Source organism: Melopsittacus undulatus, chromosome 2, assembly GCF_012275295.1.
Source record: "Melopsittacus undulatus isolate bMelUnd1 chromosome 2, bMelUnd1.mat.Z, whole genome shotgun sequence".
Classification (NCBI taxonomy): domain Eukaryota; kingdom Metazoa; phylum Chordata; class Aves; order Psittaciformes; family Psittaculidae; genus Melopsittacus; species Melopsittacus undulatus.
Genome location: NC_047528.1, coordinates 54,525,795 through 54,545,880, shown reverse-complemented (window position 1 = coordinate 54,545,880; position 20,086 = coordinate 54,525,795). Strand labels below are relative to the sequence as shown.

The 20,086-nt window shown below is 36.7% G+C and overlaps 1 protein-coding gene across 3 annotated transcripts in view; it reads left to right on the top strand.

The window, feature by feature from the left end:
• Positions 1-20,086, top strand: part of FGF14 (fibroblast growth factor 14) — a 399,679-nt gene that overhangs the window by 288,446 nt on the left and 91,147 nt on the right. For 2 of the 3 annotated variants that reach the window (XM_005145231.3, XM_034074467.1), the window contains exon 2: positions 15,115-15,225. The exons of the other annotated variant lie outside the window; for it this stretch is intronic. In XM_005145231.3, coding sequence (XP_005145288.2) covers positions 15,115-15,225 — 111 coding nt within the window. The remainder of the gene's footprint in view (positions 1-15,114; positions 15,226-20,086) is intronic. 3 annotated transcript variants of the gene reach the window in all.

Genomic DNA, 20,086 nt, shown 5'->3' with positions numbered 1-20,086 from the left:
CAGCTGACAGTGTGTCAACTGGAGTGATGGGAACTTTTGCCGTCTTTTTCTTCCTCTTCTATGGTATACCACATTTTGTATACAGCTAAAAATAATTTCTTAGAAAAATCAAGTTTCACCCACTTGATGGTGCCACTGACACAGATTTTAATGAAGAACCCAATAAAGCATAATCAAAGACAGTACATGCCCCTCCTCTCTGTATGTAGAAAAGTGAGTTTGGCTTTGTGTGTCAAATCTGAATGAGATTTGTGTCAGATATTTCTGCTGTGTTTGAGGGTAGAAATAAAGAATTACATCAAAGGCCTCTGAAAAATAAACAAGGACTTCCACTATAAAGTGAGCTTGGTTTAAAAGGAAGTAGATTAATTTTGGACAGCTTTCTGAAATTGTAATGTCCTTTCCATTTGTTTTGGTTTATTTTTTTGTTTGTTTGGTTTTTTTTTTTGGCTGCACTTAGCTGGTAAAGCTAATTTGTATTATAATTTATTTGTATAATTTAGATATTAGTATAAATTTATATCCTGATAAATAGTAAAAGTGTTAGGTATTTTGTGCTATATAATGTTGGTTTTGAAGTGTATGGAAATACGCACTGGAGATACGTCATGATACTAAACCTTGCAGCATTTTACCTGCAGTACTACATGTGAGGCATTAGTAAGACCTGTGATTACGGTAAAGAGGAGCAGCCCTTGGTCAGAGCAGGTAAGAGCACATGAGGGCTAGAAAACAAAAACAGGACAGACAGCATTTTTTTTGCACTATGCCAAGTCAACCAGTGTTCTGGTTAGTGTGCAGCCTGCAGCCAAGGGATGTCTGCCCAGTCTAGACCTGCACAGTGGACATGGGGCTGCGAAACTGACCCTGGTTTGCCAGCCTTGCCTCAGCCTTGGAAAGCTCAGGCCTTCAGGCTGTGAAGTTGAAGAAACCTGAAATATTCAGTCAAAGTCTCTTATTAGGACACTATAACAGGGTAAAAATTTGCTCCACTTGTTGCAGCTGCTCAGTAATGTGGGCTAATAGCAGTGCTGTCACTTCAGCATCACCAGACACAGGCAAAAGTTGCTGTGGAAATTTCCTGCTTTTCAATGTCTAATCTTTCAGCTTCAAATAACATTTAAATTGTCAGTATAATAAATGTGCAGCAAATGTAAGAGAGTTAAAGAGAGTTTAATATTAATACTCAGGAAGTGTAATTTGTTCTTTAGGAGCATACCTGTTGGCTCTTCTGAATTCTGGCTTGCACAGTAGCACCTCAGTTTTGCTGAGGCTAAAAAGATAGTGCTACAAATAGTACAGATAGTACAAACTAATCTAGGGAATTAAATTGCACTTGATTTCTGTTTAAAACATGCTAGTTGTCACATGTGGTATGAGAAAAGTCAGCAGCTGATATTGAGGGTGCAAAGCAAAATGGTTTAAACCTCGTTGTGCCCATATAGCTGCATTTTTATAGTATAGTTGGCTCCCCTAATGCAATATAAGAGCGAATGTGTGGCTGCCAAGGTCAGACCATTTAGTCCAAACAGAATAGTCTGACAGGGACTGGAGTTGATTCCTGGGGAGGAAAGGCGTTAGTGTCTCTGGGAGTGGACCATTCTGAAAAGCATCTGATGGATGTTTTGCATGGATAGGTAAGCTATTAAGCTAGGTGTAATTCATTTAGTGGATATTTGGCCTGTCCTTCAGAATAAGGCAAATCATACCTAATCCTCCCTGTTTCTCTCCACGTCATCTTGAGTGGAGTTCAACATCACTAGTTCAGAGGAATGTCACTTGTTATGTCACTGGAAGGTACCAATGGCAGGTCTGGAATTTGCCCCAGTTAGTTTCTTCATACATGTAATTGGACATCTGTAATAAATTAAGAAATGATCCCAGACTTGACAAGGAATGATGCTAGTGTAACTGGTTTTGGCCAAGCGGACAGTAAAGGGAGGAACAGCCGTCATGGAAGTGTTGTGGCTCTGGAGACTTGAGGAATATGTTTTGGTTTGGGTTTTCAGGTTTTGGGATTGTTTTGGGTTTTTTTTTTGCCAGTTTTATGTTACACATCTTGGGAGAAAGTACACATTTGGAACTGCCATGTATCTTCAGTATGACTCACTGCTTTGCAAAATGCATGTAGTGGCTGATGAAGTTGCTGGTGGCTTTGACTCAAGGTGCTAGAAGACTTCTGTGTATATAACCAGAAATGATAGACTGTATTGTTTCCTGGTAGTTATGAGATGGAGATTGTATCTTCTGTTAAGTTCATAGTTAGCCTAAAGAGAATCTGAATGTTTCTATAAATTTGTGAAGGAAGTTATGTATGACTGATGGCATATTTGTTGTATTCAAGTTTACAAAAGTGTTTTGCTGTTAGAGTTAAGATGTGATTAGGCAGCAGGGAGGAGACTGTCTTATTTCCTCTTGACTGCATAGCTTGAAATGAACAGCTGGGAAATGATGCTGGAGTGGAGAGTACAGCAGGTAGGGAGTGAAAGAGGATGTGAGAAACAGGTCTGTTACCTGAACAGGTTAAAAAAAGTAGAGGGGGTAGATGTATAACCAGTTCTTCATGGTGAGGGTGCTGGACTGGAGGTAAAACTGGATAAAAAAGCAGATCATGAAGTCACTGTAAAAATGCACTAGATAGGGTGGGAGATTTCTTATAAAACTCTATATTTCACTTTCCATTTATGTATTTAAAGCTATTTATTCTGGTTTGTGTTCTAATAAAATTTAGATTTAGAGATTGAGAGGCCTTTCAGTGTTTTTTAGGTACTTAGGGGCGGGTCTTCATGAAAGCACAAACCAAATTTGATCTCCTCCAAAACCTAGTAAACATCTGGATTTTGTGAAAATTTATAAAATGCTTTCATTTTTTTTGTAGGTGAACAGTAGGTTTAGGTCATGGTGCCAGTGAGAAGCTGGGGTAGTCTCTTCTGACTGTGTCACCACCATACCATCAAAAGACTCAGAATTGGAAGATTTACTCCTTATTAGTGGAGAATTTAGTTGAGCTGAACTGTTTCTGCTCATTGTGTCATAGATGCTATGAGTATAGTTCTGCTTAGTTAAATTCCTGGACTGAATAACCTGTACGAGAGAGACAGAGTAATCTAGGTGGGATAAATGGTGTGGTTTTGTTTGGGTTTTCTTGTGTCACATTTGTTTTTGTTGCTGCTGTTGTATGTTTGGTTGGTGGTTTACCTTTAGGAGCATTAGGCGGCATAAAAGGGGTCTGCCACTTATGACTTACAGTCATTTTTTTCTTGATGGAATTAGTCTCAAAGCAAGAGCAGTTGCAGAGAAGCAAGGCAGTGCTGAGATCCCGCAAAAGGATTTGTTGAGTCACTGCCTCTTACAGTTTTCTGTGATCTTTCCTATATCATCAGTGTAAAAATCTACCAAGTTCCTTAAAGGGCAGCTCTTGGGGTCATGTAACTTTGTAAGAGTTTGCTTTCCTTACATGTATTCCAAGTTTTCTTGGATAGCAGAGATGGGAGAAGACCCAAAAAAAAACACTGAAATTGTCACCCAAGTTAACTTCAGCCTCAAAAAAAAAAAACAAACAAGGAGCATCTCCAGTAAAGAGGCATGGCTCTTACACCAGTGATAGAATTAGATAATTCTGAATTAGAAATGGTTCAGAGAATGTTCTTCAAGTAGAGTGATTATTTTCTTGTCTCACTGGATGGATATCAGGTTTCCCAGCTCCTTCTCTGACATGGTTTAAGCCCAGCTGGCAACCCAGGACATTATTTTAAGATTTCTGAATTGTGTTTAATACCACAGATTATGAGGCCTTGCAGTCTGCAAGCTGAAGAGGACTTTCTCACAGGGAGGATTTGAGGAAAATGTGATCTCAGAAAACCAAAACCAGCCATGCACTGCTTCTCTTTCTGTCTCTCCATCTCACTGGATTCTTGCACAAAAACCCCAAACACAAGTGCTTGTGTGTACACTAGAATAAAGTGTAGGAAAATGTCTGCTATTTCTTCAGTGGGTCCCTGGTTAAATACTATTTCAGAGTAATACTTAGTTACGCTGCAAAAATGAAAGAGCCGCTGAAATATTTAGTATGAATTGCTATTTTCTGGTACAAGTAGGTCTTAATAATCTGCTTCCTATGACTCATGAATTTCTTGCGTATATCATTTGTTAAAAAAAAAAGGCAGTAGATCCTCAATTATACTTTTTTTTTGTAATATTGCCTTGCTTTCATTTAATGTTTGCTGTTAGAGGTTTTGGAGATTAAACTGGAAATAGCAACCCTTTGTGAAAGAGCATTGGAATGTTGTGAAAAATGTTAAATAATTAGAAATAGTGCTGTATGTATAATGATATTAAAAATATTTTATAGAGCTTTCCTATGAATTAATGTCAGTGCATTCATGCTTTCCTACACAAATAAATATTTTTTCTAATTAAATAAGGTATTTTATTTGTACTAACAGAGCAAACTTCAGTTTATCTGATGGGACCTCTGTAATCTTGATTTATACAGAAACAATAAAGATTGTTCCTAACTAATAACAAATATGGAAATATATTTATTTCCCTTTCACAATGGGATTATCCATTTCTCAATCATTTTTCCTTTCATCCTGGCCACATATCTTTGGAGTCCTATATCTCCAGTAATATTACCTGTTCATGAAGAGGATTGAAATGTAATTTGTGTTTAACAGTTCTGATTTTGCTGGGATTTTATGTCTGGGTAAACAAATCTGTTCAGACAGTGTTGGTGAATGGCAAGGTCTGACAATAAGGATTTATGTTAAAGGATTAAAATGAATAGTAATATAAAAAATTACATAATGTTCAATGAAGGAAAATTTTTACTTTTCCACTTTTTTGAAGGTTGGAAATCAGTTCATTGATCCATACTTTTCATAGTAAATGCTTTCTGTCAGATATAAAGAAAACACAACCCCTGTGTTTTGTACATCATTGAACAACAATTATTAACATCCTTGGTACTTTATTTCCTTTTAAGTGTTTTGTTTTGTTTTTTTTTTTTTTAAGTATCAAATGGGTTTTATTTGGTTTTGGTGACAACTTAATGCTTTTATTATTTTGTTAATCAGAAATTCACATTTCTGCACTAATTTACACTGATGAAAAAGAACAAATAATGTTTTTGTTGGCTTTCTGGTTTATGTGTTTAAGCCTGTATAAATCTCAGCTCAGTCTACTCAACCCAGATAATGTGAAAATGGCAATTCATGATTTTTTGTAAGTTTGCAAAATGCAACTGTTTATGTTGGTGGCAGTAAAACTTGAGACAGCTTCATTAGAAGATGTTTGGAATCTGCTGCACCCGAAACCAGGAAAGCCTTTTATGTTGTTCAGCTACCAAAGAAAATCTGAGTGTCTTTGCTCTGCAGTATAGCTGTGACATATCATATGAGAACAAGTCCTATGAGGAGCAGCTGAGGAAACCAGCCGAAGTACCAAGGATATTGTTTAGTGTGGAGAAAAGGAGGCTTAGGGGAGACCTTATTACTCTCTACAGCTACCTGAAAGGAATCTGTAGCGAGGTGGGTGTTGGTCTCTTCTCCCAGGTAACAAGCAATGAAATGAGAGGAAATGGCCTCCAGTTGCACAGGGGGAGCTTTTGATTGGATACGAGGAAAAATTTCTGCCTGCAAGGGTTGTCAAAGTTTGGAACAGGCTGCCCAGGGAAGTGGTTGAGTCACCATTCCTGGAGGTATTTGAAAGATGTGTAGGTATGGTACTTAGGGATAGGGTTTAGCTGTAGGTTTAGTATTACCAGCTTAATGGCTAGATTAAATGACCTTTAGGGTCTTTTCCACCCTAAATGGTTCTGTGATCCTATGATCTTATATATTGGTATTTGTAGTTATCACTTCATAACTAGGTGAAATCACCTTTGTCCCAGTTCATTGGCAGTGCAGTTCAGCTTTTTTTCCTCCATTTTTCCTGATACTTAGTAGATGATGAAAATGTAAAATTTCTTGAAAGTAATGCAAATGGCTTCTTTCAGTATTTTGTGCCATTGGCTAGGACGTAAATGTAAATATAATACAGTATGTTCTTGAGGTGCACATTTCAGAAGAGATGCTGTTGTATATCTAAGCAGAGGGAATATATTACTTCAGTTTGTTGGCTTTAATGCATGGTGGCAATAGAATCATAGAATCATAGAATAGTTAGGGTTGGAAAGGACCTTAAGATCATCTAGTTCCAATCCCCCTGCCATGGGCAGGGACACATCACACTAAACCATGTCACCCAAGGTTCTGTCCAACCTGGCCTTGAACACCGCCAGGGATGGAGCATTCACAACTTCCTTGGGCAACCCATTCCAGTGCCTCATCATCTAACAGGAAAGAACTTCTTCCTTCTATCCAATCTAAACCTCCCCTGTTTAAGTTTTAACCCATTACCCCTTGTCCTGTCACTAGTCCCTAATGAAGAGTCCCTCCTCAGCATCCCTGTAGGCCCCCTTCAGATACTGGAAGGCTGCTATGAGGTCTCCATGCAGCCTTCTCTTCTCCAGGCTGAACAGCCCCAACTTTCTCAGCCTGTCTTGATATGGGAGGTGCTCCAGTCCCCTGATCATCTTCGTGGCCCTCCTCTGGACTTGTTCCAACAGTTCCATGTCCTTTTTATGTTGAGGACACCAGAGCAAATAAATGAAACTGATAACAAGTTAAGAACCCCTGCCACGCAGTATTAGGGAAGCTTCCTGTATGCAACAGTAGAAAATGAAGTGTTTAGTACTTAATATATAACATTGCAAATTATCCTGCTATGCTCTCTCCATTAAGCATTACATTGATACTTTTGAATAGTTTTAAAACAGGTTGTTTCGATGCTTTCCAAATTTAATTCTAAGTAAGTTTATGAAAGAAATAGAAGCTGACTTAAAGTATTGCTTTGTGATGCAGCATGCAAGGAGACAAATTGTCAAGATTGTAAAAATAAACTTAATGTTTAAACATTATATTTCTAAAAATATGAATTATCTAGGAAAGGCAGTGTCAGATTCATTCCTTGGTAAATCAGGTGTTACGTGAAATATATTCAGTTACATTTGAAAAGGTCATCTATGCCCATCCTATTGTGCTTTCAGCGTTCAGTGGCATCTTCAGAGAAATCTCATTATTAAAACCCATTTAGTTACTGATTCAAAGGGTAATGCATTAGTAAAAATTTATATATAAGTTGAGTGGTAATAGAATCTGTCACATTGTTGTGCCTTGGTGTTTTTTGAATGTGGCTAAAATAAACTTTGGTCTTTCGCAGGGCCTTTTTATGGGAAGCTAACAAAGTGGAGATTATTGCAAAAATGAGGACTCAGAAATTATTTAACTCTGGGATCTATGGATTGATATTTTTGTTTTAAAGAGAAAGGTTAAGCAATATTTTATATGATGTTAATATTTTACTGACAGTATTCAGAAGCAAGAAAATACCAGGTAGAACTAACACATTCAGGTATAGGAAGGAGTCCTAAACAAAATACTAGAAAATTATCTAAGTCAAGAAAATCAGTAAGACAGGATATTTTTTAAGCCTAGGTAAAATGAAAAGAGCAAATAAAAATTGTAATTGCAAGACTATTGTAATATGGAACTTTAGGCAATAGAATTCTTAACATTTCAAAGTAAACTTTGAGAAAGTGAATATAGCTGCAAAGATGGTTTCTTTGTGCCAGTGGAAGATGGTGCTTGTCAGATAATATTTAAATGCATTAAACTGTGACTAATGCTATCTAAGTGAACCTGGAAGTAGAGGGCAGCTTCTTCTCAATATTCCTGTACATAATATCAGCTATTTTAGAAACTGAGAAATTAAAGATCATTGAGTTTTACTTTATTAGAAGGAACATGGCTCAACAGTGGCAGGTAATATTTAGGGAGAAATTTCCCAACAAGACCATGTGTTGCAAGATCACAAACATCAGTGTCATGGTTTGAGCATGTTTTGAGGGTGTTTTTTGTTCAAGGTTTTTTTCCAGCCAGGTGGAGGAGGGGAGTCCGGGAGGAAGGAGAGACAGGACACCTGACCCAGGCTAGGCAATGAGGTATTCCATACCATAGCACGTGATGCCCAGGAGGCATACTGGGAAGGAGAAAGCTGGAGGGGTGGGGCTCTGGAGGAAAATGGAAGAGGGAGCACATGGTGCTCGGCCAGGCAGGGTGGAGTGAGTTATGGGTCGGTGGCTGGTGGGGTGTTGTATTCTTTTCACTTGCTGTTTGCTGTATTATTATTATTTGTAGTAGTAAATGGCAGTAGGGGTTTTGTGTTATGCCTTAGCAATTAAACCGTTCTTATCTCAACCCGTGGGGGCTACATTCTTTGGATTCTCCTTCCTAACTCTCCGGGAGTAGGGGGACTTGGTTTAAACTACGACAATCAGAGATGTGCAGTACGGTCCTGAACTGCCATACCCATGTAAAATTCTGATTTTGGAACAAGGTGTTTTCTTAACAATCTAAACCTCTTCCCTTTCCAACAAATACCTTCCAAAATAATATAGCTGGCAAAGAAGACTGTTAGATATTATGCTGTAGACAAGTCTATTAAATCTAATATTCTTGTGAATCTGAACAGATACAAATTATCCCAGCTAGAAGCCAAGTTGCTGTAATTCTATTGACGGTCAAATTTGTTCAAGTAAAACCACATAGCAAGAAGCAAATCTCATGTAGTTTGAAGTGTATTGTAAGACCTGGAGACAAAACATCAGTGCACACAAATGGAAGGGAGCACACTTTGCAGTTAACATAAAAACATTTGCAATACAAAGGCAAGGATGCCAGCACAAAGGGTATGATGCTGGGCTTTCAAGAAAAGCAACCATTTTACAGAACTCGGACCTGCTTTCATAGTTTACCAAGAAATTTCATAAATGCTGTGGAAGTGCAGATGACAATGACAGCACAGGAACATAAGGAGGACTCACTGTCTCTTAAATGTGCTCTCAAAGTGAGTTTCTGCGGGAGACAAGCTTGTGATGTGAGGCATGAATGGACAAAAAAGTAGAGTTAAAAATAAACACCAAAGTTGAGTGCCCTGTAATCATTGTGAGGACAGAAAAATAAGTGAGCACAGAGAAAGCCACCGCATTTCAGTATAAGTACTATTATTACTTATGGGAACAGGAAATAATGGATGCTATTGCTTTTCTGAGTTCACATGATATCCTTTTTCCCTCCTGTCCTGAATAGAGCAAAACTTTCTTCTAAAAAATATTTTTCTTTCAAGTTTTTAATTAAATTTTAGTTTTCTGGTGTGTATGATGAGATATTGAAATTATTATTATTAAAATCAGAAAGCACGGGCATATGAATGTCCATATTTTATCACTTCTTATTAACAGTGAGAGAAAGTAACAAGCAGACAATCAGAAGCTTTGAAACATTGACACACCAGGTGACAGGACAGTCAAAATAATAAAGAAGTTAGGAATGTATAAAGCTTTTGAATGCAAGAGCTGTATCATAAAAACAGCTGAAGAGATAAATAATGAAAGAACATTCTGTTTTTAGATGCCTATTTAGGATTTTATCACCTTTAAGTGAAGTACAAAATTCTGTGTTCCCCATTGGCTTTGTACTTGCTTTAGGAAGCTTGCTTTTGTGATTGTATAACATGTATCAGAGGATCCTGCACTTTTACATACTGGGATGACAATGCAAAACTTGCCAAAACAAGGCAAAAGGAGTGTAATGTGGTCATCTGTACTGAGTGTACCTCTTGGAGTACTGTTGCAGTTAAGACATAAACGATATAACTGAGAAGAAGGCAACTTTTGGATACTGCAAAAAGCATTCCAGCAGGAACTGAAATACTTGAACTGAGAATAAAAAAAAGAAATGTAATTTTCCATGGGATTTAGTCCCTCTTTCTGGATCTGAATTACCTAGTAGGAAATATTTCTAAAATGCTAAGTTGTACTGGCACTTGTTTAAAGTTTTGAGTATTATCCAGATGTTAATCTGAAGCATCAACAGATTTCTGTGCAAAAGTCAGTGAAGGGCTGGAGGCTGCCTCATGGTGTGGTGGGTGGGCTCAAATCCCATGCGTGCTGGATAGTTAATTATTACACAATGAATGGCTTCAGAAAGACAGACTGCAAGAATCCCCGTCCAAAAGGCCACAACACTATTGTCAGGGAACTCTTGTGTGAGAAGTCAGAAAATGTTGACTTTTACATGTCCCAGGCCTTACAAACTACTTGGGAGATGGGTCTTGTCTAGGTGGGACACTCTGTGCTTTGTGTGGGTATTTTGCTTCCCAGCTTCAGAAGAAATCTGGAGGTTGCAACTTCTTTGTGGTGTGACACTTTTTAAATCTTAATGCATATTATGAATGTTTTTGATATTTCAAATAAAGTTTAATAGACAAGGGAGAAAATTTCTAAAGATGCTGATCATGACATCAGTGAGCAAGGCATGGCAGTCAAGTCATGGTAATTCTTAAAGAAATAGATGTCTGATTTATTTTGGATGCGTATGAGTGGTATTTATAGTACTGAAACATCCAAAAGTAAAAACTGCAGGAGGGAAATGTAAGTAAAACGTGAAGGACCTGGAGCTACCAGCTGTTATCATGAGTTTGGTGCTATGCTATTTGAGCAGAATGTGCCTCTAAATACCAGCTTTCATTTGACTGGATGAGAACTCATTTTGTGACAGACTGGATAGTGCAGTTTATTCTCCCTAAGAATGTGAGTTGATATGAGACAAACCCACTGTTAAGCATTTGCTTGCCAGCTCAAACAGGCTTTTATTTAGTACTTTTACTTATAAGAGGGAGTCAGTAAATAATAACAAGCAAAGAAAGCCCTCCTATGGTAAAAACTACAAATTAAAACTCCAGTGGATGATAAGGAAGGGGTTGATTTTTCATGGTGTTAAAAAACAATGGGAATACTCATTGTTCTTTTAGCACTGTACATTCATCTGTGTCTGAACAAAGTAAACACAAAGGTAAAATGTAAGTACAAAGGTAAAATCCTTAACACTCGTGTAATGAGTTTGCCCTCTTGTATTTTAAACCCATACAGTCTAAAGAGATCTGTCCTGGCAGTCTCTGAGAGTGGGGATGCTAAAATCATTCTGTTTGTGAACAGCAAACATTGTTAATTCAAAACAGAAAGTATCATAATTGTTCTAAAGCAAGAGCAGCGCACAGCCTGTCACAAGTTAATGCCAAAGCTGTTTTATAGCCTCTATTCAAGGGAGAAGACATCTTAATTAAACTCTGCCTTTGTTGAGGACAACCTACTGACAAAATGTACATGCTAACTGCAATCATGCATCCTGCTGTCGCCATTGTCAAGGAAAAAAGCAATAAAAGCAGGCTGGAAGTGGCTGCTGTCATGCAAGTTGCTGTGGAGGGACAGGCTTAAGAAGAGGGGGTAGCTTTGTCCATTCAGTCCAACGTCTTTGAAATTTTAGAGACAACCTCTAATAACGACAAGTCAGAATAATTCTTTCCACGGTGGGGCATTTCAGACTTGTCACACTGAAAAGTTCAACAGCAGAAGTCCAGTTGCAAAATATCAATAAAAATCATTAGGATATGTTGAGCTCTCCTTTGTTTTTTATCCAGTTTGCTGGTGAAGTTTGCTGGTTTAGGATTTTCTTTTTTTTCCCTGAAGTCAAGATGTTTAAAATGAAATAGAAACGGAATTTTCACATAATCACCTCGCTGTGGCAGCTGGGGCTTTAAGAGAACTACCAGCAAAATATGTGTAATAAAATACTGAACTGGGATGTCTTTGATGAGGTTGTCTACTCTCCTTGTGTTTTTTTGTGTTGTATTATTTCGCTGTATTCTCTTGCCATTCCCATTCTCTTTCACGTGGGAAGAAAAAGATGTGCATGGAGTGTAAAGGGTTAGAATAATTGCTGATCTGTCTACCTGTATCACGGCAATGGGAGTTAAAAATTATTAAGTACCAGTGCACCCGCAGACATCAGTCTTCTGCTGGTATTTCTGGGCACTGCTGGTCACTCCAACTTTCTAGCAGACAGTAAACCAAAACAAAACAGATAACTGTTGTCAAGTAAGGTTTGAGAAACTTGTTTGTAAAGTATCTGAGACTGTTCCTGCAATATTATGAAAGAACGATAGGTAGATAAAATGCTATAGGAATACAGGGACCACTGCATTGCTATTCTCTGCTTACTGCCCAGGTGTCTCAAAAAGAACCTGAAAGGGCAATTTATCTTTCTACAAGGAGAAGAGATAAATTCCTTGCCTGACATGATTGTCTGCTTCGTCTTGGAGATATTCATATTGAGGCTGTACGGAGTAGTCTTTTTGAATATCGCTTACTATGACTTGCATTGAGATTAATGAGTCATTTCATACAATTCCATCACTAAATCTGGGCTGCTTTTTGGCTAAGATCAAAGAAATACTATATCACAATGTCCAGTTCCACCCTGGTTTTTGAGCACTGTTCAGCTAAAATATTTAGTTGGTTTTTACTTTGAGTTGTAGATCCAAACTGTTGTGATATACATTAAATATTACAATCAACAAATAGTAAAAAATGCATGGTTAATTTAATTGTCAGGAATAATAAGTTCTAATATTGCGAAGACAGGTAGGAATTTAAGGTAAAAAAGATGTTTCTGGGGGGGGTAGATAAAAAAGGTTCCAATAATCCATAGGAAAAAAAGTAAAAAGAAAGTTTAAGTTGCTACACTTAAAGGAAAAAAAATTCTTTGGCATTTATTAGTCTACAGAGATATACTTTATGCAATGAAAAGATTAATAAGTATCACACTGTTAGTAATAAATTCCAGTTTTCAGTGAAACATTCAAGTAAAAGAGCCTTGTTTTGGGGACAGTTCTGTTCAGTTCTCTGACAAATGGAACCATTAAAGCTGAATACAAGTGATATATAATACATGACTAGGATCCTCTGGTCTTATGCTATAATAATTGTTTTGTTGTGTTTGGACTTGAGTGAAGAATTAAATGGGGGATTCATACCCTGTCTCATCACACAGCCTGAAATGCTAGCTGAAATGCATTGCTATCCACCATATCAGTTTTCTTCAGATATCATTTTAGTTAGCTGGTTAACTTTACTGCTTTTGGTGAAAACATAGACAAATGATTGTGCAGTTTCTTGTTAGAAAGTTTATTTTATTTGGGAATTTAGAAAAATTAATAGAGTGAGTATAAAGAACAACTTGAAAAGTCACATCTAAGTTTCACTTTTTTCCTGCTGAAGCAGTAGATGTAAGTAGCTGGTGATAGTGAGTTGACTGTACTTTGCCTAACTGTGATGCTTCTTTGAGCTACAAGGATGATAAAGACTCATGATTCTTTGGGTGCATAAACTTTTTAAAAAGGCTGATATTTTTCCTGTAAATACTTTGTAAAGCTCTGATTATAGTAATTTTATTAAAATATTTTTCTTTAGTCTTTTTAAGATGCCATTTTAATATGTGTAAAGCAAGTTTAATATTGTCGATTTGGAAGTGCACATTGAAAGCATGCACTGATAGCAATAGTGCCTGTGTAAGAGAAAGTCACTTTACATTTTTAAATTATGAAAATACTTTAGAGTAGCCTGATGAAGTTCTTTAAGACAGTATATTCAAAGAAAATACAGTTCATTCTGTTTATAAATTTTTTAAAAAATATTTGTTTCTGGGTATTCTTATATAAAGAGAAACTTTTGCTAATGTAAAAATCATGGAAAGGAAAAGTTGAAGTTAAAAAAAAAATTGTAATGTACTTACATGTTGATCATCAAATTTTTATATTATTTATTTCCATGCCTCAAAAGTCTTGCAGTGTTAATATTTATAGTAGCAGGTTTTATTATATTTACAAGTAATATATCTATCTTATATTTTTAATTTAGATGGGTTTATTGTTTAATATGACTTTAATTTGAATATTCAAGGAAAACTTAACATTTTCATAAACCTTACATGGAACTGAACCTCTGTAGAAAAGTTCAGAGCGTTCCACTCAGAGGCCGTTATTTTATTAGTGTTTATTTCCACCTCCTGTTAGGATGTCATAAGTAACCCAGCATGACTGACTGTGCAAGCAATTATACACAAGTTTGAGGAGGATTTTATATGCTGGCCGTGGGGTTGCATGGAAATAATTTGTTTTCCTTGGAAGTTTACTATTACATATCTTTGTCAAAGTCTTAGGATTTTAGGTCATTAATGCAAAGCTAAGCATGATATGACATGGATGTTTTTAATTCCAGTGTCCCCACAAGTTTATGTACTGGCTGCCTGGAGTTTGGCCTGATAATTTATGTTTAACAATACTAGGGCCAATATCACTCAGAAGTAGTGCTGTTGATTTTTTTGTTATGTCCTCTTCCTCAGCACTGAACTAGTTTTGCAGCAGCTTACTTTGTGATTTGTTAAGGCATCATCCTTGAGATGAATCATAGAGTTATGGCTTGGCAGCTTCTGTCCAATTCTGGGCAATTTTCATAAGTGCAGAGTATTACACAGGGCAGAGTATTACCTGTTCAGCTACCTCAATTTCCCATATACTTTTATCTTACTAAGTGGTTTTTTTTTCAGGTTTTTCCCTCTGTTGAAGGAGGGTTATTTCATGTCTTGCCTTGACTGTGGGTCTTATTTCCTGGGGAGTGGGAGAGGGCAGGTGAATTGTATCTGCTTCTAGATCGGTAAAATATCATGGGAACTCTTCAGATGGGACTGTTGCAAAATATTATACCAGATAAGTTTATTACTTTTGGTGCAGAGTGAAAGGAGACAGACCTTTTTCTCCAAGTGTCCTTAAAAATTATGTGAACTAGATTAAGTTATTAAAATGTATGAAACAGGCAAGATTTTTTAAATGTTTTGTTAGATTCTGTAAGGTTCTATACATGCTACTGTGTTTTTTTTCTTGTTTTACCTGTATTAATTATAATGAAGGATGTTGGAGGCAGAGAACAGGACACACAACTGACCTAATAATACTTTGCGGTGAGACTTTTCCCCATCTCCATCAGGACCATCCTGTTGTAGTACTTATATTTAAGATGGCAATGCTGCTTCACCAAACTTCCTCCTACGGTGAGAGAAGCAGGGATAACTCTTGGAAAAGTTTTGAGGCTAGTGACAAAATATGTTTGTCTTTCAGATCCCCAGCTCAAGGGTATAGTGACCAGGTTATATTGCAGGCAAGGCTACTACTTGCAAATGCACCCCGATGGAAGTCTCGATGGAACCAAGGATGACAGCAGTAATTCTAGTAAGTGACTGCCCCAGGGGAATGTCATAATCACACATGCAGATTGCATTGCTTGAGTATGAACTTGCAGGCACAGTGTTAATGCGTTTGGAGGGTTTCTGAATGTGTTTTGTCAAAAGGAAAAGGGTTCTGTCCATTTGAAGTCTAATGACCACCAGCATGGCTTGTGCAGGACATTGGCCTAAATGTATTCCCTCTGAAAGGGAAGGTGTAACAGCCAGTGGACCTTAGGAGTGAGACACTTAGGCCAATGATTGTCTTCTTATAATTTCATTAAAATGGTAAAATTATATTAAAGACATTTTTTATAAAAGCTAAATTTCTTCAAATAAATAACAAAGAGATGGAAACAAAAAATTCCTTGAAAAATCTGATCATGTAGACCCTGATTCAGCAAAGCAAATAAATTAATGTCTACCAAAATCTTGCTCTAAAACGCATGCTAAAGTACCTTGCTTAAGGTCCTATAGTCCCTATACTAGCAAGAGTTCCAGTGTCTTTAAGAGAATTTCTACCAGTATAGGGACTGACAGTGGCAGTTTTCAAAGATATCCCAAACAGAAGCTGTCTTAAAAGGCCTTGTGGGTTGATGCTTTGGTACTGTTTTCCTATGATACTGCCACATATTTTCATTCAGTGGGCACATATACGTTTGATAGCTTCAGCTGCAAATTATAATTAAGCAAACCTATTATTACTCTAGAAACTGTTGATATTTAATTTTCTGTTTAGCAAAGAACATTTGTGTTTTGTTTATTTAATGATAATGGCATATTTAAGTAACATTTATATTTGATCTTGAGGTCTATTTTAAGCATTCTTAATATAAAATATCTTCTTATTATGTATAGATTAATAAGCCTTTCATTTTCTCAAAAATGTTGGAATTAGGCTATAAAAACTAAGGGATTTGAGGTTTCTGCTTTACTTTGTTTAGGTGCCTGATAATCTCTCAATGTACATGTCATTTTTAACATATTTCATCAACAGATAGCATGATCATCTTTTATTGTTCAATTGTATTTTTTTTTCAGAATTGAGAAAAAAAACTAATTATTCAATTTTGATGTGCATTTTTTTCTTGTTTTTTTCAAGCGTTTTTTCCCTACCTTCCTTATTTCTTTTCTTCCCTCAGTGTGTCCGTCTCTCATGCCCACTTCTGTACTGGACTAGATACTAAGACCTTATGCAGACAAGATTATTATTGCTTTTTATAGAAGCTTTGCCTATAAGAAGTCCAAGAATTGTGTCATAGAGTGCAAGCATGTATCTCTCCCTCACCTTCTCTCTCTGCCCATCTCTCTCTTATTTTCAGCTTCAGTGAGGAGGTGTGTATGACTGCAACAATTTTGTCCTGTTTTAATGTCACTCCTGTTTAGGGTTTTTTTTTAATCTTAGAACCCTGTAGATTTTGAGTCTTTGCAAAACTAGACCATAGTGCCTTACTTTCCTCTTTTTTGCTATTGTAACCTTTACAAATCTTCCTTTTTTTGCTTACTCTATCATTTTCCTTTTCTCTCCACTCCTCCCTGCCTTTCTGAATATCCATCTGTATGCCCATCTCTCTTACTCTCATTGTTCCAAAATAAATAATGATTATTCTATATCATAAATATTCTGAACTGTAGAACTTGTCCAAACTCAACCAAATACCAGATAGCAGTATTGCATATTTTAGATAAATATTGTTGGATAATGTGTTTTACTTCAACATGATTTTTAGGCTAAACCAAGGTGGGGTTTTTTTCATAAAGGGATTGTTTTCTTCCTTTAACTGGTTTGATTCACTATCTGCTTCTTTACTAGTCCAATTTTACAATGTTATTTAGGAAAGACAGTTTAGACCATAAGAATGTAAAATTAATCTCCACCTTAATTTTTGCTAGTATATATATATCGAGACTATATAAAGAGCTGAATATTTATCTATTTGGTATATGAGTATATGTCTGTTTCTTCTGTGCTGTCAGTTTTTCTCCTCAGTTCTTTTCCCTTTCCACTTTGTTTCCTTCCATTTCCTCTTGAACTTTTTGTTTCTCATTGCTTTCCTTTATTGCAGCATATTTCATTTTTCCTTTTCTCTTTTACGTTAAAATGATATTTTTCTCATGGGTGGAATTCCCAGTGTTCTGATTTTATTTTACTTTTTTTTTGTGAGCTCCTTATCATGATAACTTCTGTCTGAAGCTTACTGATAAGTATGTTTTGGCAGCTACCAGAGGGGGGAAATCCTGCTTCTGATCATAGAGCTTTCAGGCTATTTGATATGCCCAGTGGGTGATGGGTTGGACATATATTAGCCGTCAATAGGACAGCTTACCTTGGTAGTGAGGATGACTTCCAAAGTAGGTTTTATAAAAATGGAGAAAATACATTTTGCCAGAGGGATGTGCATCTCTGCCAGCCTTCCACCCATCTTCTGCACTATTCACTGTTCCTGTGAAAAAGTCCTCATTATGCACTGACCATCTGAGTAGCTGTGTGTCAGAGGAGCCAGAGTAAGTAGAGAGGGACAAAGAAGTGATTTCTTGTCTTCAGCAAGGAAAGTTTTTGAAGCTTAATCATGCTGCTGCTTTTTGTGCTGTTGCAATTTGTTCTGTCAAGCAGTTAGAGGAGTGCTTAAAGTTAAAATTCCCTCAAGTGCATCTTTCATTTTGTACTCATTTTATATGTATGTCTGTAAACATAGGTTATACACAATTGGAGTTACAGTGTTATAGAGAGGTAGCAAAAAGTAAGATCAAGATGTAGTCCGTTCAAACTGAGTGGTTCTGGTTACACCCTTTTTTTCTTTTTTTTTTTTTTGTCTTTAAAACTTCTTGGTAGTCTCTTTAATGGGACTTTTTACTTCTATCTGAAGTTAAAATGAGTTTTACTACTGGTTTTGGTCAGCTGCTATAGTGCAAGCCATTGCCCTATCTTGCTTTAAGTAAAGGGTAGAGTCTGCAGAGCTACAGGGCAAGATTTTTAATGTATTGCTGTGCACAAACCCTTGCATGAAAAAGGAAGAAAGATGCGACTGCTTGTAATTGCATCCCTGAACATACTTTTGCTTATGTTGGTAGCCATGCTATTAGAACCTAATCTAAATGAAATGATGGGTTTCAGTTCCTTGTTTAATTTCTTTTTATATCTTTTCCAAGTTAGTGATGTTCTATAATGGAGTAGGGATTAATTGCACCTATTGGTTAATGGTGCTGAGTTTCTTTAAATCTCATCACCAGACCAAGGCTGTTAGCTTTAACCATCTTATGTGTACAGTTTGTATTTTTTTGCCAATCTCAGTGATATGTGGAAAGAGGCTTTATTGCATTGCTTTTCTTGGTGTAGATGGTTTTAAGTATTTTCTTCCTCTAATGCCTTACACTTTCTGGTTTGCTTTTGTGGATAGTTTGCAGTGAAAGCAGGGCTGACTGTGGTTAAAACTGTAGGCTTGGTTACTGAGGTCCTACTCAGCTTAGCTATCCCTTTCTAGCTCTAATTTTCCTTACAGCGGTTCTCAGCATTACCTGGTGCGAATGGAACTTGCTTCAATGTTGTTCATAGACCTCATCATTATTAATTAGGAAAAGCAAGCTACTACACAGAAATTATAAAGAAATGGAAATTATTTTCATGTTGTGCTTGTGGTAACAAGAGTTACATTCCCCTTCTGTCCTCCTCCCTACCCAAAAGGACTCATTTTCAGCCTTTGGTCTATCTTCACAGTTTTGCCTCATGAATGAAGGGTAGGTTTAGTAGAAAAACTAATTAATTTAGGAAATGTACAATTCTGTTTCTTTAATTTCTGAGTTTGAAACCCTGAATCTCTTAGCCATATGGTTTAGTTTGATTTACCTGAAGAGTATATCTCAGGCAACAGCCACTGAAAAAAAACATCATAAATTCTGATACTTCCCTCAATGGGTGATAAACCTGATTTTAACACTCAAATGCTGCTATTTGTGCCCCCTATGAAATTACAGTCATGTTTAAAACAGATTAAAAGAGCATTACTCATTTGTAGCCTTATTTCATAAAGTCTTAAATGCCAAAGTTAACATTACCCAAGCATCTTTGATTTGGCTGTGCTCTGCACATCTCTTGCTTAATTATGCAGCAGCGTGCCTTACTTCCTTTGTGTCACTTGGTACCTGGTAGAATTGCTGTTCAAGAAATCATGCAACCATTTAATATTATTTTCATCTTTCAATGCATGCTTCTAATGCTCTATGTATGTTTTCCAAAATTAATATGGAAGTACTAACTTTTTCATGTCTTTCTAAACTACCTTCCACTCTCATATTTTGGCTTGAAGATATTAATAAAATAATGTTCATAGCATCCTTTTAAGGTAAAGGAGATCATTAGACAGAAATAAAGCACATGAAGATTAAAAAACAACAGCTGCAATGCTGTAAAATTTGGATTACTGAGCTGAAATATTTGCAGTCTGATTTTTGCACTGTTTTTTACTGCAGTTTGTCTTCAAAGAATTGCATGGAGATTTAGTCATGTATTTACATCACCTTTGGGAGTTAGGTAAGCCTATTTCTCCCATCAGTATTATGTCAGTCAGTGTGACAGGATCAATGGAGGCCATGTTCAGCCATACTAAGAAGTAAGGTTTAATTACGTCTTGTCTAACAGCAGGTGGATAGAATGGGTTTCCTCCGTAAGATGGATGGATCTCTGAATACCAACCTCCCTGTACTCGTTGCCAACCTAAAAGATGTTCTGATGGAGTAATTGTTTTTGCCTGTAGGCATGCAGATGGAAATAAACTAAAGAAATAGTTGCCTTGATCTGATTGGAGATTTGGTGCTGTGGGTAGGTTTGTTAACTGACATCAGGGCTGTGCGCATGCAGAACAGACAGCAAG